Consider the following 27,446-nt stretch of genomic DNA (forward strand, 5'->3'; position numbering starts at 1 on the left):
AAATAAAGTCCTGTTGAAGCTTGTTAGTACCTTGCCTGATTGATACAACACATCCCTAACATGTAATGCTGAAAAGCTATCTTCTGGTCTGCGTCCCACTGTGTGGCAATGCCACACAGATGGAAAATGCCACAATAGACAATTTAAAACACAAAATAAACCTTTTGTCAGGAGTTTTGAGCTGTGGAAAGGCCTACTAGGGCATCACCAACATTTCAATGCCCATAGTCTAACAATACTTTCTAATTCAGGTCCCAATTCTGACATCCTTTCTCAGAGAATCATACAAATATAGGGCTGGAAGGGATCTCAAAACGTCATCTAGTCCATGCTCCTTTTAAGTATACCTAGATCATCCCTGATATTAATCTCTTCTTAAAAACCAATAACATGGCTTACTACACATTCAGCAATAATTTACTCTGTAAGCAATGTTCCCTCTAATTTTTGACAGGCCATGTGCACAAAAAATTTTTTTCTGTGCAAATTGTTGTGCGCACAGTGTTTTGCCATGTGCGCAGGGTTTAGGATCTGTGTGCACGCGCACACGCGCACAGCTTAAAGGGAACAGTGTCTGTAAGTAGTCTAATTGGAATCAATTGCAGAGATATAACAAGCCCAGGACCCATCTCACCAGGACTCTTTGAAATGAATGGGTACTATTTGAAGAATACGGATACTACAGCATCAGGTCTTTAGTAGGATGGGCAGGACATCCTAAGTACTTAACCTGTAAACATTTAGCCAAAAGTGGTGCATTCTAGATAAGTAAACTAAAAAGCACCAGATGATGCTTCCTGCCTCTATACGTGCGGGGCATCAGAGGGTGACACCTCTAAAAAGTGCAGATTTACAAAAACTCAAGGTAATCAACAACCTCAGCAACAATAACTAGACAACAAGTGAAAGTATACACCAAATAGACAATAGGCTATCCTTCTCCTCCCTGCCTCTACCCACCCCACCCCACATTCAGTTAGAGCCTCAGTATCTCACTCTAGCTGGATGTTAAATGCATGCAACTAAAACAAAGGGGAAAGTCACACCAGAACAGATAGCACTGTTGGTACGTTGCATGACTGACAGGTCTAGCATAAGGAACCTCCAGTTATAGTGCAGATGCTGCTATAAATTGAATCCTAAAATGGATGATTGCTCCCCTACCTCCAACTAATAAAACATGAAAAGCAAATATTTGTGATAGACTCATAAAATCACAGAACCATAGAGTCTGAAGGGATCGCAAGAGTCATCTAATCTGACCCGATGCCAAGATTCAGGATTTGTTGTGTCTAAAACATCCAAGACAGATGGCTATCCAGCCTCTTTTTGAAAGCCTCCAGTGAAGGAGCATCCACAACTTCCCTAAGCAGTTTGTTCCATTGTCCTACTGTTTTTCATTAGAAAGTTTTTTCTGAGATTTAATCTAAATCTGCTATGGTGTAGTTTGAACCCATTGCCTCTTGTCCTGCCCTTCTTGACAAGACAGAATATTTTTTCTCCATCTTTTTATGGCACCCTTTAAAGTATTTGAAAATGGCTATCATATCCCCTCTTTAACCTCCTCTTTTCCAAACTAAACATACCCAGTTCCTTCAGCCTTTGCTCACATGACTTGCATTCCATCCCTTTGATCATATTTGTTACTTGATTCTAGATCCTTTCCAGTTTCTCTACATCCTTTCTATACAGGAGTGACCAAAACTGCACACAGTACTCCAACTGAGGCCTAAGTAGAGCAGTAATATCACCACAAGAGACTTGCATGTTAGGCCTCTGTTAATGCATCCCAAAGTTCCATTTGGGTTGGGTTTTTTTTTGCAACAACATCGCATTGTTGACTCATGTTGAGGTTGTGATCCACAAGATCCTTCTCAGCAGTGCTGCTACCAAACCAATTATTCCCCATTCTGTATTTGTGCATTTGGTTTTTCTTCCCTAAGTGTTGCACCTGACATTTATCTTCATTGAATTTCATTTTGTTGTCTATAGCCCAGTTCCCTAATTTATCAAGATCCCTTTGAATTTTAGCTTTATCCTCCAAAGTATTTGCAGCTACCCCAGCTTTGTGTCATCTGCAAATTTGATCAGTATGCTCTCTAGTCTTATATCCAAGTCATTAATAAATATATTAAATAACACTGGATCCAGAACAGATCCGAGTGGAACCCCACTTGCGACCGTCTTCCAATCTGACATTCCATTAATAATTACTCTTTGTAGTTGTTTAACCAATTATGTATCCACTTAGTAGTTCTACCAAGCCCACATTTCTCCAGCTTATTTATGAGAATGTCATGTGGGACTGTGTCAAAAGTCTTGCTTAAGTCCATGTATATTATGTCCACCGCATTCATCCTATCCACCAAACCAGTTATCTGTCAAAGAAGGAAATCAAGCTGGCTGGGGATGATTTGTTTTTAGTAAATTCTGATTATAAGAGAAAATCCAAGCAGCAGATATTTTCACTCTCTCACCTGTGCACGTCTTCTCCTGCAGAAACACTCATACATGGTAGCATCCCTGCCTCAGCTCTCTTGATAATTAGCTTTCTCTGAAGAAACATGTCTAGGATAACATCAGACCTCCTCTTTGAACAGCTGGCCACTGTCTCTCTGGGGCAACAGTTGAGAGGAAATGGGGTAGATACCCTTGACTTGACTGTTGGGGGATCAAGTTTCTTAGGAGACAGGATAATACCAGGGTGGGAGCTTGCAAATAGGATCATGATCCTGGCAGTCAAAGAATGACTTGTCTCCAGTCTAGTGCAGTCGGGGAAGAACTTTTTCTTTGCCTCCTCTTTCCACATAGTAGAGCAAAGAATCACTTACTGGGTGCATAGCCTTACATTAGCTTCCCATTTGAGCAGAGCTACCACTGGATAAAATCCTTCTGTTTTTATTTCTTCAGTTGTATGTTTATAAATATACATATGCTTATTTTTTAGTCTTTCCCCTTTTTCTCCCTATCAAGCAAACATGTTTGTGAAATCTCTCAATTCTTTGGAGGAGCACCATGGAATGCACTTCTTTAAGACACCAATATTATGGTGCAATATGGCAATAGCCATTCAGTCATGGGTGAATCTGAAATTAACATAGTAATGTTAATTCCTTTGAGGACTAGGCTGGTATGTCCAGGAACTAGGATGACCAGGTGTCTGGTTTTCGACCGGAACACCCGGTCTTAAAGGGACACTGGTGGCTCCACTCACCACCACTGGTCCAGTCGGTGGTGTTGCGGTGCTAAGGCAGGCTAGTCCCTACCTGTCCTGCCACCGTGCTGTGCTCTGGAAGTGGCCAGGAGGTCTGGCTCCTAGGCGGGGGGCCATGGAGCTCCGTGCGCTGCCAAGCGCCCCAAGCACCGTCTCAGCACTCTCATTGGCCAGCTCCCAGCCAATGGGGGCTTGGGGGGGGGGCGGTTCTTGTGGGCGAGAACAGTGTGAGGAGCCTCCTGCCTCCTCCCCCACCGCCTACTAGCACCAGACCTGCTGGTCACTTAGCCCCTCTGCACTGCTGACCGGGAGCCACCTGAGGTAAGCCCATGCCCCAACCCCGAGCCCCAACCCCCTGCCCCAGCCTTGAGCCCCCCCAAACCTGGAGCCCCCTCCTGCACCCCAAAGCCTTCATCCCCGGCCCCAGCCCCAGCCCAGAGCCTGACCCCCAGCCAGAGACCTAACCCCTCCTACACCCCAACCCTCTGCCCCAGCCCTGAGCCCCCCCCAAACCTGGAGCCCCCTCTTGCACCCCAAACTCTGCATCCCCGGCCCCACCCCAGAGCCCCCATCCCCAGCACAGAGCCTGTACCCCCTCCCACACCCCAACCCCCACCTCAATCCGCAGCCCCCTCCCACATTCCAAATCCCTCGGCCCCACCCCCAAGTGTGGATCCCCCTCCTGCATCCCAAACCCCTCTCCCCAGCCCAGTGAAAGTGAGCGAGGATGGGGGAGAGCAAGCCACCAAGGGAGGGGGAAGGTAGTGAGCGGGGGGCAGGGCCTCGGGGAAGGGGCAGGGCTAGGGTGTTCAGTTTTATGCGATTAGAAAGTTGGCAACCCTATCAGGAATGTGACTTTTTCAATGAGACCTTGTATGTCTTGAAGTGCTATTAATGGGGGTACATGCTGTCTTTAAAAATGCCACAAATGCACATTCGTGCTGTAGTGAATGGACTATTTTTAGCACAGTCAAAAAATAAATACATAAAAACTTGCTTAAAATTTGGTCCTATTCCCTCTTTAAAATCAACGTCAGCCATATTTCTCATTTAAAATCAAACGCAGCCCTGTTCCCTGTTTAAAAAGAAAAACCCGTAACATTTTCCATTGGGATCTCTTCTCTGTCTTGTAAGTATATTCTATCCTTTTTTATACTTCACTGTAATCTTAAAGTCTACAAGTCAAATAAATGTTTACATGATACCAAAACTGGGAGTGATTTCAAATGATCTTGGCTTTGGATAGACTTGTTTCCATAAATCTGCACTTTCTTCTAGTCATATAAGAAAATTATATAGCAAGCTTTTCATTTGAAACCAATGAAGACCCTATACCTCAGCAACATATGCAGCTGTGCAAGCTATATGGCTAAATGAGTCTCTCAAGAGTCTATGCGGTGGGACTTGAATGTACAAAAATAGGTGCAGGCTGCACGTGCCAGCGTCTTCATTAGCAATGAATCAGATCCTTGTGTCTTTACTTGTAGTTTCACTTTTGCTTTCCAATGCCTATTTTAAATATAGCTCTTCTTTTGCAGAGCTGTCTGAACCTTTTTTCGTTTTGTCACCTTATCCTTTTTCATGATGAGTCAAAAGCTCAAGAGAGTTTACAGCTATTTTTGGAGTTCAGAGTTTTACATTAAACCCCAACTTTCATAGAATCACAGAATCATAGACTATCAGTGTTGGAAGGGACCTCAGGAAGTCATCTAGTCCAACCCCCTGCTCAAAGCAGGACCAATCCCCAACTAAATCATCCCAGCCAGGGCTTTGTCAAGCCTGACTTTAAAAACTTCTAAGGAAGGAGATTCCACCACCTCCCCACTAATTCACTGATTTCACAACACTCAAAACATGGTCATTATTTCCAAGGAACTGAAAGAAAATCACCGGCTCAGTTCTCATTTTTTCCATAAGAGGAAAAAATCAGCAACACAACCACAAGTTTTGTTCCTTGGAAAAACATATCATTCCTCTGTATGCAAATTTAACAAGATGTTTTCATGTAGTTTCTGCTAATTTTCAGGTTTCAGAGTAACAGCCGTGTTAGTCTGTATTCGCAAAAAGAAAAGGAGTCCTTGTGGCACCTTAGAGACTAACCAATTTATTTGAGCATGAACTTTCGTGAGCTACAGCTCACTTCATCAGATGCATACCGTGGAAACTGCAGCAGACTTTATATATACACAGAGAATATGAAACAATACCTCCTCCCACCCCACTGTCCTGCTGGTAATAGCTTATCTAAAGTGAGCAACAGGTTAGGCCATTTCCAGCACAAATCCAGGTTTTCTCACCCTCCACCCCCCACACAAATTCACTCTCCTGCTGGTGATAGCCCATCCAAAGTGACAACTCTTTACACAATGTGCATGATAATGAAGTTAGGCCATTTCCTGCACAAATCCAGGTTCTCTCACTCCCTCACCCCCCTCCAAAAACCCACCCCCATACACACACAGACTCACTCTCCTGCTGGTAATAGCTCATCCAAACTGACCACTCTCCAAGTTTAAAACCAAGTTAAACCAGAACATCGGGGGGGGGGGGGGTAGGAAAAAACAAGAGGAAATAGGCTACCTTGCATAATGACTTAGCCACTCCCAGTCTCTATTTAAGCCTAAATTAATAGTATCCAATTTGCAAATGAATTCCAATTCAGCAGTTTCTCGCTGGAGTCGTGCTCAAATAAATTGGTTAGTCTCTAAGGTGCCACAAGGACTCCTTTTCTTTTTGCTAATTTTCAGTTACTCTTTGGTTTCTATAAGGATCCTTCTCTTGCTCCCTTCAAAAAATATGTGTAGTATAGGCCACACCTTACACCCCCTTCTACAGTCACCACTCCAGTGAGAATTCTTTACAGTGGACTCCAATAGTCTGACTATAGCACTTCCAGAGAGTACGAGCCGTTATGACAGACGCATCTCTCAGAGCGTCTTCCTCTGGGGTGGGATAGCTCAGTGGTTTGAGCATTGGCCTGCTAAACCCAGGGTTGTGAGTTCAAGCCTTGAGGGGGCCATTTAGGGATTGGGGGCAAAAATTGGGGATTGGTCCTGCTTTGAGCAGGGGGCTGCACTAGGAGACCTCCTGAGGTCCCTTCCAACCCTGATAGTCTAAGAAAATGCACAAGGTTTTTAAATGTTGTGCACAGAACTTCTGGGGGGGAGGGATAGGTCAGTGGTTTGAGCACTGGCCTAATAAACCCAGGGTTCAGAGTTCAATCCTTGAAGGGGCCATTTAGGGATTGGGGCAAAAATTGGGGATTGGTCCTGCTTTGAGCAGGGGGTTGGACTAGATGACCCCTGAGGTCCCTTCCAACCCTGATATTCTATGATTCCTGATTCTCACAGGGCTTCCCTGCCTCCCCAGCGTTTCCACAGGGCAGGGAACATGTGGCCCCCAAACAGCCAGGCACTTTATTTCATTCGCTAGTATTGGTTTAATATTTAGAACACTTCATGCTGAAGCGGGGCATGTTCCGAGTGTGCCCGTCCAATGCGAGGTAGGACACCCACTGTTTGACAATCCCGCCCCCCCTCGGACGAGCGGGCACATCAGGCGCACCCCGCACTCTTTCCCGCTGAGCCGCGGCTTGTCTCTCACAGGCGCTTCCCCCGCCGCCGCCGGGCACTGGGGCGAGCCCACAGGAAGCCGCTCCCCGAGCCGCACCCGGCGCGGCTCCTCGCACGCCTCCCCCGGCTGCTGTCACTCATCCCCCATGTGACTGCCGGGCCGCCGGGGTTCCTGGGCTCTCCGGCCGCTGCTCCTCCGCTCCGAGGCTGGCCCGGCCCGGCTACACGAGGAAGGCGGGGGGGCGCCGGCGGCCTGAGGCGGGGCGGTTAGTGTCTCGGGGAGCGGGTGGGGCCGCGCGGATCCGACCGGCCTGGGAAGAGTCTGTGGCTGCTGCGGCGCCCTGGAGAAGGAGCCCGCGGGGGAGAAGGAGCCCCCAGAGCTGCGGGGATTGGCGGGGGGTGGAGAGCAGGAGCAGCTCTCTGAAACGAGCTGGGTGAGCCGGGGGTGTCGGAGGGAGCTTGGGGCGGCCGGAGCAAGGCTGCAGGTGGGAGGGAAGCTGGGGGAGTTGTTGGGAAATCGCCTGGAGCAGAGCGGGGAGTAGGAGCACCTGGGCAGCCTTCCCCAGTCTGCTGCCGTCTCCTTTAGCCGGTCTGTTCTCCCCGGCTGCGCTCGCCATCGCGAGCAGCTGTGGGGTGGGCTAAGAGAACCACTCAGGCCAAAGTCAGCCCCGGAAAAAGGTGTAAGAGACCCGTGCAGGGCAGATAGCACCAGCCACCTGTGTAAAGTGCTTTGAGAGTCTGAAAAATCCCACTGACAGCAAGAACTCAGGGCTTGTGTGAAAGGATAAAGGGCTCCCTCTCAGTCAGGCCTGCCCACCTTCGAACACATGGTTCCAGAGTGGGGTCTTGGTATTTCAAACCAGATGTTTAGACCCCCAAAGCCACCCGGGATGATGCATCTCAACTCACTGAGCTTAATAAAGAACAGAGTGCAGACTCAGGTGGTTGTTCTGTAGTCCACTGATTATTTTTATAATGGTGCATATTCCTAAACTAAAAGAAAAGGAGTACTTGTGGCACCTTAGAGACTAACCAGTTTATTTGAGCATGAGCTTTCGTGAGCTACAGCTCACTTCATCAGATACAACTGAGCTGTAGCTCACGAAAGCTCATGCTCAAATAAACTGGTTAGTCTCTAAGGTGCCACAAGTACTCCTTTTCTTTTTGCGAATACAGACTAACACGGCTGTTACTCTGATTCCTAAACTATCAACTCATAGTTTAAAGGCTGTACAGTGGACTCATGCCAGGTTGCATGTTTGTAGATTCTTTCAGTGCAACTTTCCTTCCATCCCTCTGTCTCAGCCACTGACCTAGTAATAATGTTGTTGCTTGAATGGGATTGCCCCCCTCGTTGTTTAGGCTTTGCCTCCCTGTAGTCATTTACCTTCACTTTGAACTGGAATAAAACACTACCATTCCCATTTGGTAGCATTTTAAACCCTCTTTGCATAGGAATAAGTTATTACTCAGGTGCAAGGCTGTGGAAGACTTAACTATGATTTTCGTTTTGGAACAAGGGAATTGGAAGGTTTCGTTTTCTTTCATACTGGTTTCATTTTCTTTTCTTTCAAGGTGTGATGCCACCTAAAGGGTGTAGAAAAAGCAAGCTCCCTGTCCCCCTTCCCAAAGGAATGATAATGAAAGACACTGAAGGAAAAGAGTGGAGGCTGGGCAATATAATTGGCCAGGGAGGATTTGGATTGATCTATTTAGGTAAAGCATGAGTGTTAATTACGAGAATATTTCTGTGAGTTGTCTGTTCTACTTTATCCTTTAAAACAAAATGGTTTAAAAAAAAAGTTGTTGCTAATCCACTAAAGAAACAACAAGAGGTGCCAGAATGTGTTTCACGATCTTAAACAGCACTCAGCTGAATGCTCAGGTGATTGAGAAGTTTTCCTGAAGGAACTGCATGATTCTTTCCTGGATTGTTCAGAGTACTGCTTGTAGAGCCTGCAGTGTGAAGCATATACCTTGGGCACCTATGGGGCAGCGCTTGAGCAGAAGATTGCCAGAGAGTAGCAATAGTAAATGCTGTAGGATATGGTGATTCAGTATGTGACAGTAACTCAAGTCAGTACTGATCCAGTGCTCCAAAGTGCTGTTAGGGGCATTGGCTGTTGAAGGTGCCATCTTTCAGCTGAGACATAAAATCAAGATACAGAGCTTTTGGTCATTAAAGAACTAATTACACATTTTATAGCAATAGTAGTATTAACTTTGGTGCTATGTATGAATTAAAGCCACACTTTTTCCAGCAGTTTCAGCTGAAAAGGTACTCTTCACTTGTCCAAAATGGCATATGTCATAAATATAAAGGGAAGGGTAAACCCCTTTGAAATCCCTCCTGGCCAGGGGAAAGCTCCTCTCACCTGTAAAGGGTTAAGAAGCTAAAGGTAACCTCGCTGGCACCTGACCAAAATGACCAATGAGGAGACAAGATACTTTCAAAAGCTGGGAGGAGGGAGAGAAACAAAGGGTCTGTGTCTGTCTGTATGCTGGTCTTTGTCGGGGATAGACCAGGAATGGAGTCTTAGAACTTTTAGTAAGTAATCTAGCTAGGTATGTGTTAGATTATGATTTCTTGAAATGGCTGAGAAAAGAATTGTGCTGAATAGAATAACTATTTCTGTCTGAGTATCTTTTTTGTAACTTAAGGTTTTGCCTAGAGGGGTTTTCTATGTTTTTGAATCTAATTACCCTGTAAGATATCTACCATCCTGATTTTACAGGGGGGATTTCTTCATTTCTGTTTACTTCTATTTTTATTAAAAGTCTTCTTGTAAGAAACTGAATGCTTTTTCATTGTTCTCAGATCCAAGGGTTTGGGTCTGTGGTCACCTATGCAAATTGGTGAGGCTTTTTATCCAACATTTCCCAGGAAAGGGGGGTGCAAGTGTTGGGAGGATTGTTCATTGTTCTTAAGATCCAAGGGTCTGGGTCTGTAGTCACCTAGGCAAATTGGTGAGGCTTTTTACCAAACCTTGTCCAGGAAGTGGGGTGCAAGGTTTTGGGAAGTATTTTGGGGGGAAGGACGCGTCCAAACAGCTCTTCCCCAGTAACCAGTATTAGTTTGGTGGTGGTAGCAGCGGCCAGTCCAAGGACAACGGGTGGAATATTTTGTACCTTGGGGAAGTTTTGACCTAAGCTTGTAAAGATAAGCTTAGGAGGTTTTTCATGCAGGTCCCCACATCTGTACCCTAGAGTTCAGAGTGGGGGAGGAACCTTGACAGCATAGTATAGCTGCATGCTCTTCAACAGATGCTATATTTCTATTCAGAGGTAGCTGCTTTTCAGTGGTGAAAAAGTGATAAATAGTTTGTAAAACACTTCGGGATCATTTATATCAACATGTAAATTACTACTGTTGGTCTGTATAAAAGAGAAAAATCTGTTTACAAAGCAGCATGATGGACTTTTCCTGTACCACACACATGCAGGATAAATATGGGAACTAGTCTACAATGAAAATCTGTCAGGAACTACATTGAGCTTGTACTGAGAGCAGTGAAGAATTAGTCCTGAATAGCAACATCAGTACAACCCATCATCCCTAAAGGCAAACATGCTCTTCTTAAGTTAGATAGCGGTATGTTAACTAGTGTTCCCAGACCTGGGGTATTAATATTCAAAACCTGCTGATCAAGGCACTTCAAAAAAAAAAAAAAAAAAAACATGGATTGAATGTGCATTGCACATACAAAAATCTGTTGTACCTTTTTAATTTTTCTCCATTTATTTTGTCATGGAAAGTGTAATTGCATTTTTTTTTGGCATCCATTCTTTGTGCCACTTCTTTATTTTCTATTTTCCACTCTGTCTGTTTATGTGCTATGACATTTAGCTCATACAAATTGCTTTGTTAGAACATTATATGGTAATACGTTTGAAGACAGCAGAAGCTTTCCTTGTTGCATGGTTTCTAGACCCCTGGAACAAGTCAATTTTTCATTAGAACAAGCGCCATGTACCAAATGACTTATTTCTCAGTTCTTTTGTCTTTTTAATTGCAACTTCTTCTGCATGGGTGGATCCTCTTTGCCCACACAGAGCTACACTGGAAGCAGAAGCACAGGAGTTTGCCCACATGGAGAAAATGACTGGAGCCTTGGTGAATGTGGAACAAGCTTTTACTTTCTGTAGCAGGACTTATGGGTGTTCGTGACATCCTATTCAGCCATAAGTATGTGCCACTGTTTTCTTGATGATAGATGCAGTAGTGTCTCTTGCATTTTTTCTGTTCCATCTGTCATGCATTGATGTCCTTGTTCCAGATATTTGCTTTGCTGCTCAGGAACAGCTGGGACTGAGCCGAATTCCTCCATATTTTTTCCTTGTGTTTGGTGTGGCAAAGCACAGAGCTGGATAGTGACTGTGCACAGTCACGAAAACCCACATTTTACTTCTTGGAGACTGGTTCTACCCGAGGACTGGTATATTAGTGCTCTAAATAAAATGGATGCCTTAAAACTGTTCCTTCAGCAATGGTGGTTGTAAATTATTGCAAAAATCATCAATCTTATCTGCACACTCTGACATCTACCATTTCAGTCATAAGAAACTGAGAAGAAAAACTGTGAACAAGGCTGCCATTAACCAAGATGTCCTGCTTTATAGAATGGAAAAGAGGATGGCATCCATTCCACTGTATGACTGCATAGAGGAGAGAAAGATGATTTCATTAGCAACCTAAATACCACTGCTTCTGATTGCTCTTCATACATTCAGTTCTGTACCACTTGCCAATCATTTAAGCATACAGAGACAAACTAATATGTGCTTGAGGCTTCTCCAAAAGATGCTCAGTTTAATCCACATTAAGACATATTTTACTCCAGTCCTTTGCTTCCCCATATGTTCCATTAGTAAAAGAAGAAGCAGGCAAACTCTGCTTTAATCCACCAGTGTCCAATAATATTCTGTCTTAATATTAATCTTTCTTAATATACTCTTTTGGGAGGTGCTTGATCAGCATCTGTTGCTCAAGGCCAAGAGAACAAAAAAAAAATCCTAGTTGTCTTATCTCTGTCTCATTCCGTTCTATAGAATTCTATTCATAGCCTTCCCAGACAGGGGTGAAAGTAAGGGGGTATGGGCCGGTATGGCATACCGGTAAAAGGTAGCCTCCAGTACCGGCCCGTACAACTGACTTTAAAGCGCTACTTTAACGTCACTGCCCCTTTTGTGCAGCGATGACCCGGCAGGGCAGCCAATGGGGGGTGCAAAAAGGGCAGCGCTGCTGACGGGGGGTGGGAGCAAAAGAAGTAGCTGCCCCGGGCCCTCTAAATTGCCGCTGGAGCCCCGGGCAGCGCGGGCCAGGGAGCACAGATGGATGGGCCCGGGAACGCTGACCCCCCCCCCACCCCTTACGCCCGAGGCCATGCCCCTTCTGGGGCGGGGCCAGAGCAGCCCTGTACTGGTAAGAGCTGCATTTTACTTTCACCCCTGTTCCCAGGGTGAGATCAGTAACCAAGGCCCCTCAGAAATGTGCAGTCACAGAAGAGGTGAGGGACAGAGCTGTTCTGATATTTACATTTTTCTTTTGATGTACATGATTTCTTTTATGACCTTCTCTTAAACATCAGTCAGTTGCCTTGGAGAGATCCTATGTCTAGAGCATATATAGGAAGCATTACCATAAGAAAATATACCCCAGCATGAGCAATGGAATGAAGTCAAGATGCCTCCTGAAATTGCTAGTCAAGGATTATTTGTTGGGAGGGGGAAAAAGAAAGTAATGGAAGGTTGGGGAATGGAAACTTACAAAGGTTCCCACAGAGAAGTGAGAATGATTCATGGGACTCTGATGTAGTGATGAGGGGAAACTGAATTGAGAATGTGGTTTTGTTTGTTATAACAACACTTTTCTCCGGTGGAACCCAGATTACTCTCATAGGGTACATGTTTAGAACATCTGGTGCAACAGTGAAGGAGGAATAATTCAGTGTAAGTAATTCTCAATCTAAAGCAAAAAAAATTGTGTACCAAATCTACTAGGGCATTTCCTATTACAGGAAAACCATACAAGACCTTGTAAATGGTATATTGCATGGAGATTGGTACATGTTTCATGCAGATTTTACTGGTTTTCTTTCTGACCACACAGATGACTTCAACTATTGTGGTGTAATGCTCTTTGAATCCCACCACGCTGAGGCAGAGAGCAGCCAGAGGAGTGGTATGGAATGATATTGCAATCTAGGGCCCTTGTATATTTTGGTTTTGTGTTCCTAATGAGTATAGCAGGAATAGCCGGAAAAAAATATAGCTGTTTGGTAGAATCTTTGCAAAAGTCATTCTTGTTTACCTCTACTTTCTCTCAGAAGGGAGACCCGGTACTGGATATGGCACTAAGATGGAGGCTTAGTTCCAATTGTAACACAGAAATTAGAAAGAGGAACATAGCAGATTGACTCAGCAGTGCATAACTCAGCTGAAACAGGAAATGGATCAGACTTATCAGCAAAGATTGACTCTGTGCTGTAAAGAAAGGTCCAAAACAAGGAATCTTATTTCTCATATTCATTATGACTAGGCCCCATCAAATTCTCGGCCATGAAAAATGCATCACAGACTGTGAAATCTGGTCTTTTGTGTGCTTTTACCCTATACTATACAGATTTCCCAGGGGAGACCAGCGTTACCCAAATTGGGGGTCCTGACCCAAAAGGGAGTTGCAGGGCGGTCACAAGATTATTTTAGGGGTCTTGCAATATTGCCATCCTTACTTATGCACTGCCTTCCGAGCTAGGCAGTTGGAGAGCGGCGGCTGTTGGCTGTGTGCCCAGCTCTGGAGGCAGCGCCTCGCCAGCAGCAGTGCAGAAGTAAGGATGGTAATGCTATACTATTCCACCCTTACTTCTGTGTTGCTGCCTTCAGAGCTGGGCAGCCAGAGAGGGGCAGCTGCTGTCTGAGGGCCCAGCTCTGCAGGCAGCAGCGTGGAAGTAAGGGTGACAATACCATACCAGGCCATCCTGACTTCTGCGCTGCTGCTGGTGGTGGCTCTGCCTTCAGAGCTGGGCTCCCGGCCAGCAGCCGCTGCTCTTCGGCTGCCTGGCTCTGAACTTAGCGCTGCCGCCACCACCAAGAGCACAGAAGTAAGGGTCTCAGTATTGCAACCCCCCTTACAATAACCTTGCAACCCCCCTGCAACTCCCTTTTGGATCAGGACCCCTACAATTACAACACTGTGAAATTCAAATTTAAATAGTTGAAATAATAAAATTTATGATTTTTAAAATCCTATGACTGAAATTGACCAAAATGGACTGTGAATTTGGTAGGGCCCTAATTATGACAGACATTGTGGCTGAAATAACACCAGCCAGCAGCTCAGTTTGGGCCTGATTCTGCAAAGATTTGGGCACTCTCTAATCCCATTGTCTTTAGTGGTGTTCAAGAGTTCTCACTTCACATGGTCAGTTCCTTAGAAATACATACTAATGAATAAGAACTAGGTCTCATTTAGGTAGTCCTGTGGCTGAGATATGTCTTTTTCACCCCCTTCTTGAGAGAAGTAGAGTTCTGTTCATATGTATATATATTGCTCTGTGTTGTGGAGTAACTACTAAACTTGAAATGAGGAGCTAATCCAGAGGAAATTCTAGAGAACTGAACAAAATGGGCCACACAGTGGGATATGCTAGGTTTGAATGTCTGCAAAATGTGAACAGCACAGCAATTTTATAAAAATGAAGGTTAACTTTGCTGGCTGTATCTTTTAATAAGTAGTTTTACAGCAGTAGTATAAAGTTTTTGATGTGCATTGTTACAGCTTAATTCCTTATTAAGTATACGCCATACTCCATTAATCTTTAACAATGTACTTGAAAAATTTTATACTACTTATGCAACATATATTTACCACAGATGCATTTCCTGGAAGGCTTTGTTCACTAAATCAAAGCTGTGGAAAGCTATTAACTGACCCTGAGCTCTTGGATTCAGTGGTGCACTTGGATTCAGCCATTTCAGGAATATGGCACCTAAACTTTTCTATATAGAAAAGTGCTTGTGTTTGCCCCTAATGCTCTTCCCTTTTACATATTTCTGCCTTCACTTTCAAGTGTCCTCTTTGCTCTGCACCTTCTCTTCCTCTTAATTTTCACGTCTCTCTAGAGTCCCTCTAACAGCAGAAGGCTTACCAGCAATCTGATTCCTCCCTACGCTCCTGAAGAGCAGAGTTTCCCTCCATTGCTGGAAGCAATTTGAAACCGTCTAGGAGTGCTCTTCTGAATCAGTTTCAAGCTACTGCTTATGCCGAGGAAGAGTACTGTGGTTGACAAGCCTGTCCTACCTAGGTGATCCATATTAGAGCTTTCCTTCTGTTACCTACACTCTACCAGTGGCTTACCATGATAGAGCTCAGACAGAATCTTCCTATTCATTTGATGGGAGAGAAAAAAGCAAAGGAAACAGGGAACAATACCGTATTTCCATGATACGATGCCCAATTTAAAGTCCTTTAGGGAATAGTGGCAGTACGTGGGAGAATTAAAGAAAAGTTTAGAAGGGTGCAAGTGAGAGAGAATACCAGACACTCATTTATCTTCCTTATCATGGCTAGTGATTGATGCTGGTCTTTACATAAATCATTCTCTATTTCCCAAAGCAATGACTTCTTTAATACACAGTTAGGGCTGAAAATTTAAATGCAAAAACATCACACAATACTCAGTTAAGGTTCTAGCATCATTGTTAAGTCTGCTTTGCATTTCAACATCCATGTACAAGCTAGAAATTTCCTTCCTCACCACTGCCAGTGCTTGTACGTCCTTTGTACATATTCATTAGATGGTTACATCATAACATAAGTCTTCACTCCGAAGATGAAAGGTGAAGGCATAGAGATTTCTGGTCCATTTCTAGATGGTAGTTAGGAGTAGGGAGGTCGGATGTTACTGTAGGTATAACTTTTTTTGCATGTGTTAAGATATGGGTAGAAAAGAGGTCCAGCTATAGACTTACTTCCGATGTGATTTCCTAAAGGTATAATACTCTGTACTATGGAGATTGCCCGGGATATGTTGAGTTTGTAGCAAATCATGATAAAGATATATACAAAGTAAGGAGATGGAGGGAGAAGGAGGAGAATCAGCAGAAATGAATTCTTTGATGGCCATGAGCATCTAGAGATGCAATGTGATATATCATGCCATGAAGCATGTGTCCCTGAATTGGTATTGTATGATAACAGGAGGAACTTCTGCCCTAAGATATGGCATTTGCTGCAATATGCAAGGTGCCCCTCTAAATCCATTTTTGATCAGCACCTATGCCGTATTGAAACTGACATAGTACCTTCTGAGTGGTCACAGTGTCAGCCTTGCAGATGAGCAGGAGTGCAGTCATTCCAGAAACCAGTGCATGCATCAAGTTTAAGAGTTAAAGGCCTGGACTCCCATTCAAGAATGCTGAAACGGCTTTTGTTCCTGAGGTTAAAGGTTTCAGAGTAACAGCCGTGTTAGTCTGTATTCGCAAAAAGAAAATGAGTACTTGTGGCACCTTAGAGACTAACCAATTTATTTGAGCATAAGCTTTCGTGAGCTACAGCTCACTTCATCGGATGCATGAAAGCTTATGCTCAAATAAATTGGTTAGTCTCTAAGGTGCCACAAGTACTCCTTTTCTTTTTGAGGTTAAAGGATATGTCTTATCTACTCCAGCTCAGCTAGATTAACTTTGCAAGTTAGTGTCTGTCTTAGCTCTGGAAGGCAAAATTTTGGCTCTGGTGAATTAGGATTAAAGTTTCATTAAAAGATGACAGAAATTATAATAAAATTTTCACCAGAACTGTGTTGTACTGGAAGCATTTACATATGCCCCACAAAATAGGTTTGCCGTGGAGCTCAGTTTTCTGCTGAATATCTTAGCCAGGTGCTATAGAAGCCAAATCCACAAGATTCTACTTTAAAGGCCTGTGTATATAATATCTGCTTAATAGAACCCCAAATTCACAAAGGAATACGAGAGAGAGACCATTTCTAAAGGCTTCTCAGAAATTAGTCTAGCCAGGAAATGATAGCGCATGGGATAAAATCATGAGAAGTCCTTTCTCAGGAAACTTAGAGTGTAAAGACTTGAAGGACTGAAATTATCAATTCCATGAGATATTGAAAGAAAACAAAAGGGGAAAAATACAAAGGGCTCTATTAAAACTAGGTGTTGTTTCTGCATGGCATTCTGATAGGTAATACTGTTATACCAATAAAATAAAAACCATCAGGATCTTATTAAAAGGGAGAAGGCAAAATGCCAGATTTATTGTGAATACAGAAAGAATCATAGTAAGCAGTTAGTTATAGCTATAACATTCCATTCAATTTCATATTTATTCACACATTCATTCATACACACACACACACAGGTTCTGCAAGGTTGCCTTAGAGTTGCTCATGCCAAGCCACTGGCCAGGTGGCCTGGACATGAGGAGGGAGCAGGGCCTTGTCAGATGCTCATCTGTTGCTCTTGGAAGTTGGTTTGCAGAATCAGACCCCAAAGTTTTCACTTTCTAGAGTCCATTTTTATAAGAATCTCTTCCTATGCCAGTCTATGGGAATTGCTTCATCATGCTGTTGCTGAATCAATCAGGAGATGGCACATTCCTGTCGGCTCCATGTTACCAGATGTTATCTTGTTCTTTGGTTCTCCCGTTCTTGAGGCTGTTGGGTGGATTCCAGTCTGCCCTCCAGGGGCCCTCAGGTTATTTCCACTTGACGCCTTCTTCAGCTATTGGACACTGGATTCTTAGGCTGGCACCTCCCTGATCATTCAGTTATTATCCACACCAAGCATCTGTCCACATGCATCCTCTATCTCTATTTTAATCACAATTGTTAACAAAACGAGATGAATACAACAAAAGGGCGGGGGGTCTCTGGGTGCTGTTTCTGTTGTTACAGGGTATTGCTTTGAGTCTCTCTCTGTGTGAGTAGTGGTTGTTACAAAGAATTGCTTTGAGAACAGACTCTGTCTTAGAATGTACTAACACAATTAGCAGCTTGCAAGTTTCACACACAGAGGGAGAGAAACAGTACCAAAAACGAAGGGACCTCTTAATTAGTAATACCCTGGAATTTAAACTATGGGGAATCAAACTCATTTGTGATTTTAATATAGAATTTCTTTAATATGATCCAACAATACCACAATAATTTAACAACTGTAGATGGTAAATATTTAGTCTTTTTAATTATTGCCATTGCTGATTGTTTTTATTTATGATCAAGCCAGTGTTCTGAAAATGATTCTTTAGGATGTTTACATAAATCAAAACTTTCTTTACATTAAACACAGTGGGTGTAATCCTGGCTCTGTTGAAGTAAATGGCTAAACTCTCATTTACTTCAGTGGGGCCAGGATTTCACTAGTCTTTTCATTACTTTTATATAAACTAATTTGCAGTTCTTAGCCCTAGCTTTTGAGTACTGTGTTAATTTTTGAATCATGGGTTTTGTTTTATTCCTGTGTAAACAGAGCTGAGAGGACAATATCACTACACATTTTCATATCCCCTGGAAAACATGGCAAAAGATGATAAAAAGGCTTCTTGAGTTTATTCATGCTTCCAATATGAGCTTTTATCTCCCAAATAGCCAGCAGCAGCGTTGAGACCAGCTGTGGACAGGAACAGGGATATTTTTCCTCACTGCCAAATACACTGCTTTTCTTTTCCACTGTGTAAACTTTGTCTACAAACTGATCTTTATGAGAACCATTGTGAATACTTCACAATATTCCAAACATGACTGCCACAGATTAAACTGCTGAAACTAAAGCTGGCACATTTGAACTGGCAAATAAAACTGGCATGTTTCTTTGTCACGCTGAATGCAGTTGTGCTATGCAGTCCTAGGGAATCTCAGTTCATCCAGAAATTCTATTGTTACCTTGTCATATTTAAACACAGAAAGACTGATTAATTAAAATTGTGGTGCAAGTCAACAAACTCCATGAATTCATAGTTAAGGCTGATGGTGAGATCTTAGCCCAGCTTGCTGTCACTGGGCAAAGCTAGGAAATTCTGGAAATGAGTTAATTTGATATCATATTTTCTGCATTGCCTAGACACAGTAATTGGAAATTGTGGTGAAGAATGTAGACCTTATTTCAGCTTGTATTTTTAAGGTCATCCTTCAGTTACTTTTCTCTGGTGCAGTAGTTGTAACTTATAACAATATTTCCACCAATGCTGAAAGCAAAAGTTCTAGAGATTCAAGATACATTTCAAAAATAATTCTTGAACTACAATGCATCCCACTTTTTTTGCAGCTAGTGTAAGTAAAATGTGTATGCCATAGCCAGAATCTGGAGAATTACACAATTGCCATATTATTTTGGAGTACCTTTGCTAACATAGTCCAACCATATAGTGCGCCTGGTACTCTGTGTGTACTTATATGCCATCAGAGTGCTCCTGCATTCCAGCACTGCTCTCCTACAGGGTGTCTGCTTATTAGCCCATAGTCTAGGACTTAACTGATTGTAGTATTATGTATAGCCATGTGCTACCACATAGAATGAGCTTAGCACATAGCTAATTATGTGTCTTATAGAGTAATTAACTATGGGCTAAACTTGCAGGAGAGTATGTGGTGCTGGTCTGTGAGGTATAATCAGGCTGTTAAACCTTCGGAGCCTTTCCAGTCTGTTAAGTAACTGCATAATAATCCATTTTAAAAAATGCATTATGTTTATTATAGGCAAAAATAGTCGTCCTCACTTGTGGACCATAGTGGATAAATATAGTATCCAACTGCCTCCCAACATAAAGAGAAAAGGTGGGTGAGGTAGTATTTTTTTTTTTATTGGACCAATTTCTATTGGTGAGAGAGAGACAAGCTTTTGAGCTTACACACAAGCCCTTAAGAAGAGCTCTCTGTAAGCTTGAAAGCTTGTCTCTCTCACCAACAGAAGTTGGTCCAATAAAAGATATTCCTTCACCCATCTTGTCTCCCTAATATCCTGGGATCAACATGGCTACAACATTGTATATTCAATATATAAATGGTTAATAAAAAGCAATACAGTGATATGTCTGTCACAATGCTAACAACATGAGCAACTTTGGGTATATCAGTATTTACAAATAGTTGCTTTAAACATTCCTCCTGTTATAGTCTGTATAGGATATTGCACTGGACATTGTAATACTTTGCCATGTATGATATATATATTTTTAAATTTACCCTCTTTCCCTCATAGACTTTAAGGCCAGAAGGGATCATCACGATCATCTATTCTGACCACCTGCACATTGCAGGCCACAGAACCTCACCCACCTCCACTCCTGTAATATGCCCATAAACTTTGGCTGAGTTACTGAAGTCCTCAAATCTTGATTTAAAGACTTCAAGTTACAGAGAATCAACCATTTACCCTAGTTCAAACCAGCCAGTGGCTTGTGCACCATGCTGCAGAGGAAAGTGAAAAAAGTACTAGGGTCTCTGCCAATCTGACGTGGGGGGAAATTCCTTCCTGACCCCAGGTTTAGTGATTAGTTAGGTCCTGAGCATAAGAAAAAAAGAATAGCCGTACTGGGTCAGACCAAAGGTCCGCCTAGCCCAGTATCCTATCTTCCGATGGAGGGAGTGAAGATAAGAGGGCACTTTATTAGGTGATCCATCCCCTGTCATCCAGTCCCAGCATCTAGCAGTCAGATGTTTAGGGACACCCAGAGCATGGGATTGCATCCCTGACCATCTTGGCTAATAGCAATTGATGGAATGATGTGTCAGTGTGGATAAGTCTTGCATGTGGTAAGATCCACTCTGGACACCTGGGAAAGAATTCTCTTCAGTAACTCAAGAGTCCTCCCCCTTTGTTTTACCATCTTTCGACATTGGAGATATCTGCTAATAGCAGTTCCGGATAGGCCATATGCCATTTTAGGCAATCTCAACACACTGTCCCCTCCATAAATTTATTAAGATCAATCTTAAAACAAATTAGGTTTTTTATCCTCTCTTCCTGATGTGGCCCCGTATGCTTCAGTGACATCCAAGGGAACAGAGTTCTCTCAGGGTCAGAAAAAAATAGATGCCTATTGTGCAAAGGGATTCTGTTTTGTAGCCTGTAATTGTCAAATATGTTCAGTTAGTGTTTTGAATTTTTTTGCACTAAGAGGCACAATCACTGGTCTCCTCCTTGGATGGGTTGTATCTGCACTCTCCACAACTCAGATCAGTGACTAAACAAATAATTCCAGAGTGGCAATCAAGGCTCAAGGGCCAGATTAAATTGAAATAGGGAAAGCAGACAACCCCATCTGGCAGCATGGCATAGGGCATAACTCTAGTAGAGTCTCTTTATCATGACAACAGATTGACTGGAAGCATACATAGAGACCCAACTGACTGAATGGTTTAGGAAATAGAAAACCGATTAGTCTATTTTAATATAACATAGTTTCACAAAAGTTTGGTGTGAATATGTAGTAGAGGTGCTCTCGTGGCTCTGTAGTTAAGATTGGGTTGACACATTCCACTGAAAGTACAGTAGAACTTCAGTTACAAACACTTCAGGAATGGAGGTGGTTCGTCACTCTGAAATGTTTGTAACTGAACAAAACTTTATGGTTGTTCTTTCAAAAGTATACAACTGAACGTTGACTTAATACAGCTTTGAACCTTTACTATGCCGAAGAAAAATGCTGCTTTTAACCATCTTAATTTAAATGAAATAAGCACAGAAACAGTTTCCTTGTCAAATCTTTTATTTAAACATTCCCTTTCTTTTAATAGTGTACGTTGAACACAGTACTATACTAAATTCGCTCTTTTTTTTGTCTCTCCTGCTGCCTGATTGTATACTTCTCGTTCCAAATGAGGTGTGTGGTTGACAGGTCAGTTCGTAACTCTGGTGATCGTAACTCTGAGTTTCTACTGTAGGATTAATACATACAAGTATTATCAAAATAGGTTGAAGTTTTTTTAATTTTGAAATTTGGACAAAATTTCAAAAGGAAAACATTTCTAACAGTTTTGAGAAATGTCTCCTTCCCCTCTCCTCCCACCCTCTTTTTTTTGTTTTGACCAAAACTACATGTTTTGCTGTTTAGTTGCAATTATATTGACTGTTGGAGGAAGTTTCATCACCATCTCTCTGATTTTTACAGCTTCCTCTCATGTTCATATTCCTGTAGAAGATGAGGCTGTGCATGTAATTAAAGTGGTAATGTTCATATCTCACTTCTAAATTATTTAAAGTACTAGCATTTTCTCATGTATTTTCTATTTATTCTTATTTGGAGCATTGAGTTGCATTGCATGTTTTTTGTGTGTGCCATTCTTCCATCACAGCATAATTTGTCTGCTGGAGGAGTGTTTTGTGATTCCTTAATGCTTGCTGTTTCTTTGCTTCCATTACTAACCATGGACATCACAATGAGGGGAGGGGGGGAATCAGACTGCATATTTAAGAATATACAGTGACTGAAGTTAAAATGTATTAATTTAATTTCCTAAATAGTACTTGTGTTGGTCTGTATTACATGTTTTCCTTTGAGCATTTGCAGTGAACAGCTTGTTTTGCCAACAGAAGTGATTGGTTTTTAAAACAATATACTGGCTATATTTTATGTAAAATAACTTTTGTCAAATGTCCTAGTGTATCTTTTTTTAAAAAAAATGGATTTTAACCCACTTGGAACTATTATTATTTAGGAACTCCTTTTTTTTTTTTTTTTTTCCCCCCAACTCACTTTATCATACCAAATTTATTTGTTCCTCTATAGGAATATCTTGAAAATGGGCCTTTGTTTTCTGAATTGAAGTTTTACCAGAGAGCTGCAAAACAAGAGCACAGTAAGTAATATCAGCAAAACAAAATAAAATTAAAAGGTATATTTTTCCAATTAGAGCAATTGATATCTTGAAGCTTTTATATCAAGCATACTTCAAACACTGGGACTGATTCTGGTCTGGTTTACATTAGTTTTATTCTCACTGGTTTAAGTGAAAATAGAATCAGGACTAGTAGGGTGACAAATCTGAGGGAGAACTAGCCTCTCTCCATAGTCCATATTTTAGGCTATGGACAGAGGTGTTGCAAGGACTACTTAGTAAGGCTAGTACTGCCAATAACCGTTCCAGGAATGAAGTTACTCACATGCATAAGTGTTTGGAAGATTTAGTAGTAATTTAGGCACTGAACCTGCAAGCTCTTTACTCATAGTAGCAGTCCCAATGACTTCAGATGAGCAAAAATTGCACATGTACTTAAGTATTTTGCTCGATTGAGGCCTAATTGCATACTCTGTTGATCCACTGTTTATTCAAGAAGGTAAATTCAAAAAGTAAAGTTTGTAAAGGAATTAGTTTTTCTCAGCTGCTGACTGGATTCCTATTGTGTTGTTATGACTCAGAGAAGCATATATCAAAGGAACACAGAGCTTTACTTTTGCAGAAAGTTACTTGCTGAACTTTTTAATTGGGCTGTTAGGTTAAAATAGTTACCTGTATGTGTTTTCATTTTAACAACAAAGATTCTAATGATAGTTAAATACTAAGGTTAAACTGTAGATTCTCAAACTACCTTAAATTCTGTCTTATCTATTATTATTTTGACAGTCAAAAAGTGGATGAGGCTCAGACAAATAGGATTTTTAGGAATTCCGGTGTTCTGGGGATCAGGCTTGGCTGAATACAATGGAAAAAGGTAATAACAAGGTGAACTGGAGTCAACGCTGTTGGGCTCATAGTTGCCCGAAGATTTATTTTCAATTAAATGAAGTATGTTTTGAGCTTGTTGATATAAAGCTATCTGTACCCCGTGTCTTACAAGGATTCCTCACTTGTGTATTTTCTAATAGTTACAGATTCATGGTCATGGAAAGATTAGGTGTAGACCTGCAAAGAATCTTGGACAATGATGGACACCGGTTTAAAAAAGAAACAGTTCTTCAACTTGGGGCCCGAATGGTAAGTGCAGAGGGGAAGGAAGTGGTTCTGTTTTTAATGTATTGAACTCTCCTAATGCATCTGCTCTTTGTGAAATGCTGAGATCTATTTCGGTCCCAAGTCAGCATGAAGTTGCATAGATACTTAAGTATCATCCTGAATCACAGTCTTAATTTTCCTCTTCAAATTACATTTTTATGAAACTGAGTGTTATTGATTAGGAGTGGAAACTAGATCCTCTTTACACTAGGTCTCTATGGGCCTGAGCCGAAGTGAATAGAAAAACTTCTATTGACTTCAATGGGCTTTGGATCAGGCTCAGTAACAGGATGAGACAAAATGTTCAAATATGGATGCCTAAAGTTAGGCGCCTACACCCATATTTGGACACACCAGCTAAGTGGCCTTATTTTCAGAGATTTTGAAGGTGCCTAATGTTAGCCAGGCAGGTTAGACAATTTTGGCCACAGTGCTTTCAGCACCACCATCTTTGTTATGCAGAAGGATATTTAATCTGATTTCACATCTTCATCATTGTACAGGCCAAAATAAGCCTGTAGGATTGTACATGTATCATCATTGTTTTCAAATTCCTTTAAACTAGCATAGATTGATGGGTGATTATATGCTGTGTCGTTTGGGAATGCCATTTGTTTTGTGAGAGAGTGGCACAGTACCCCTTGCTATAACAAACCCCTGGGGATCCAAGCCATGTGTGCGGTATGGCAAGGGAATGCTCGTCCGGTGGCCCCAGGGCCAAAGGAGCACTTCGCCCCCTTTCTCTCCTCCTCCCCCCCCCCCCCCACAAACTTGCAGTCTTGGGGCCAAAGGAGCTCTCAACCCCCCACCACAGCAGGTGGAGCTGGAGGCAGGATCCAGGGACCATGTTTGCTATAGCTTAAGGTTTGCTATTGCAAAGGGCATTATAGCAAGGGTCTACTGTATCATCAAATAAATGCAATAAAATGCATTTATATTGCCCCTTTACCATCTTCCCTGCATTCTGTCACTAATCTCTTTTCACTGATGGACCGGTGGTTTTAACATTCCAAAACTGGGTGCCTCTCAAACAGCCATTTTTTTTCTTTGTGTAAATCAGTCCACTGTAAACATGTGTCTCTTCTCATCAAATATGAAAGTACCTCTCCTGATCTGAAGTGCAGGGTTAGCAATAATTAGTCATAGACCTATTAACAGTCTTAAGGTCCAATATTTTGTGAACCATCAGGACCAGATATGTTATCCCTTTGGAGAGTTAGGAATTCCCCCAGCCCTTCCAGTATTAGTTTCATTAATGGAACATGAGAAAAAAGACCTTAAAATCACATTTAAAGAGATTTTACAAATTTCAAAGATCTATAGGGTAGATATATAGGGATAAAATGTGGCCCAGCTGGCATGTGCCCTTACATTCCAGCATCAGCTACCTGCATTATAACAGTGGAAGGAAGTGGACAGAATGGGGCAGGAAATGGCCAGAGTCTTGGCTTTGCTTTCCTTTCCTATGCATCTGGCAGCGTACACTGAGATGGGCATAGACCCAGAACAATATAATCTATCCCTTGTCCCAGGGGAACCAGGAGGGCTGCTGCTAATGCAGGGCAGATCATTACCTTACATTCTAGCCTATAATGTGGCAGTTGAGGCTCATTGAATAAGTGAAGTATGTTTAGGTGATAATGAGAATAATAATAAATAAACATTCCCTTTTGGACTTTTTTCCTAGTTGGATGCCTTGGAATATATGCATGAAAATGAGTATGTTCATGGTGACATTAAAGCAGCAAATCTACTTCTGGGCTACACAAATCCACATGAGGTAAACACAGTATCTTTTACAATTACTGTATACTGTTGCCATAGCACTTTCACTGTTGATGTTCATTCTGTCCTATGCAGTTTTCCTTCCTTTCCACTTAAGGGTATGTCTACACTACGAAATTAGGTTAAATTTATAGAAGTTGGTTTTTTAGAAATCGTTTTTATACAGTCGATTGTGTGTCCCCCCCCCACAAAATGCTCTAAGTGCATTAACTCGGCGGAGAGCTTCCACACTACCGAAGCTAGCGTCGACTTCTGGAGTGTTGCACTGTTTGTAGCTATCCCACAGTTCCCGCAGTCTCCGCTGCCCATTGGAATTCTGGGTTGAGATCCCAATACCTGATGGGGCAAAAAACATTGCCTTGGGTGGTTCTGGGTACATGTCATCAGGCCCTTCTTCCCTCCCTCCCTCTGTGAAAGCAACGGCAGACAATCATTTCATGCCTTTTTTCCTGAGTTACCCGTGCAGACACCATACCATGGCAAGCATGGAGCTCGCTCAGCTCGCTGTCACCGTATGTCTCCTGGGTGCTGGCAGACGTGATACTGCATTGCTACACAGCAGCAGCAACCCATTGCCTTGTGGCAGCAGATGGTGCAATAGGCCTGAAAACCATCCTCATTGTGTCCAAGGTGCTCCTGGCCGCCTTGGTAAGATCGGTCAGGAGCGCCTGGGCAGATATGGGCGCAGGGACTAAATTAGAAGTGACTCAACCAGGTCATTCTCTTTTGTCCTGCAGGCAGTCCTGTTGTACCATCTTATGGTGAGCAGGCAGGAGATGAGGATGGCTAGCAGTCCTACTGCACCGTCTGCTGCCAGCCAAAGATGTAAAAGATAGATGGAGTGGATCAAAACAAGAAATAGACCAGATTTGTTTTGTATTCATTTGCTGCCTCCACCCCCACTGTGAAATCAATGGCTGACAGTCGTTTTGGTGAGGTCTGTCAGGGGTAGCTTGAAAACTTTAATGGAGATTCAGTCCTGCCTGAAATACCAGAGGGAGGGATAGCGTAGTGGCTTGAGCATTGACCTGCTAAACCCAGAGTTTTGAGTTCAATCCTTGAGGGAGCCATTCTGTGTGACCGTTGTTTTTGTTTCTCCTTGATGTAAAGCCACCCCCTTTGTTGATTTTAATTCCCTGTAAGCCAACCCTGTACGCCATGTCGTCAGTCGTCCCTCCCTCCCTCCCCTCCCTCAGAGCAACGGCAGACAATCGTTCCGCGCCTTTTTTCTGTGCAGATGCCATACCACGGCAAGCATGGAGCCCGCTTAGATCACTTTGGCAATTAGGAGCACATTAAACACCATGTGCATTATCCAGCGGTATATGCAGCACCAGAAGCTGCCAAAGCGAAACCGGGCCAAGTAGGCGACGTCAGCATGGTGATGAGAGTGATGAGGACATGGACACAGACTTCTCTCAAAGCACGGGCCCTGGCAATGCGGGCATCATGGTGTTAATGGGGCAGGTTCATGCAGTGGAACGCCAATTCTGGGCCCGGGAAACAAGCACAGACTGGTGGGACCGCATAGTGTTGCAGGTCTGGGACGATTCCCAGTGGCTGCGAAACTTTCACATGCGTAAGGGCACTTTCATGGAACTTTATAACTTGCTTTCCCCTGCCCTGAAGTGCATGAATACCAAGATGAGAGCAGCCCTCACAGTTGGGAAGTGAGTGGCAATAGCCCCGTGGAAGCTTGCAACGCCAGACAGCTACCGGTCAGTTGGGAATCAATTTGGAGTGGGCAAATCTACTGTGGGGGCTGCTGTGATGCAAGTAGCCCACGCAATCAAAGATCTGCTGATATCAAGGGTAGTGACCCTGGGAAATATGCAGGTCATAGTGGATGGCTTTGCTGCAATGGGATTCCCTAACTGTGGTGGGGTCATAGACGGAACCCATATCCCTATCTTGGCACTGGAGCACCAAGCCAGC

At 42.8% G+C, this 27,446-nt stretch overlaps 1 protein-coding gene across 1 annotated transcript in view; it reads left to right on the plus strand.

The window, feature by feature from the left end:
- Positions 1-7,031: 7,031 nt before the first annotated feature.
- The window catches only part of VRK2 (VRK serine/threonine kinase 2), a 68,688-nt gene continuing 48,273 nt past the window's right edge, over positions 7,032-27,446 (plus strand). Inside the window, exons 1-7 of the mRNA XM_077813968.1 lie at positions 7,032-7,220; positions 8,362-8,502; positions 21,905-21,960; positions 22,523-22,592; positions 23,358-23,445; positions 23,600-23,708; positions 25,414-25,506. Of these exons, the coding sequence (XP_077670094.1) occupies positions 8,367-8,502; positions 21,905-21,960; positions 22,523-22,592; positions 23,358-23,445; positions 23,600-23,708; positions 25,414-25,506 (552 nt within the window). The 5' untranslated portion in view covers positions 7,032-7,220; positions 8,362-8,366. The remainder of the gene's footprint in view (positions 7,221-8,361; positions 8,503-21,904; positions 21,961-22,522; positions 22,593-23,357; positions 23,446-23,599; positions 23,709-25,413; positions 25,507-27,446) is intronic.

The sequence above is a fragment of the Eretmochelys imbricata genome, chromosome 3 (assembly GCF_965152235.1).
Source record: "Eretmochelys imbricata isolate rEreImb1 chromosome 3, rEreImb1.hap1, whole genome shotgun sequence".
NCBI lineage: Eukaryota > Metazoa > Chordata > Testudines > Cheloniidae > Eretmochelys > Eretmochelys imbricata.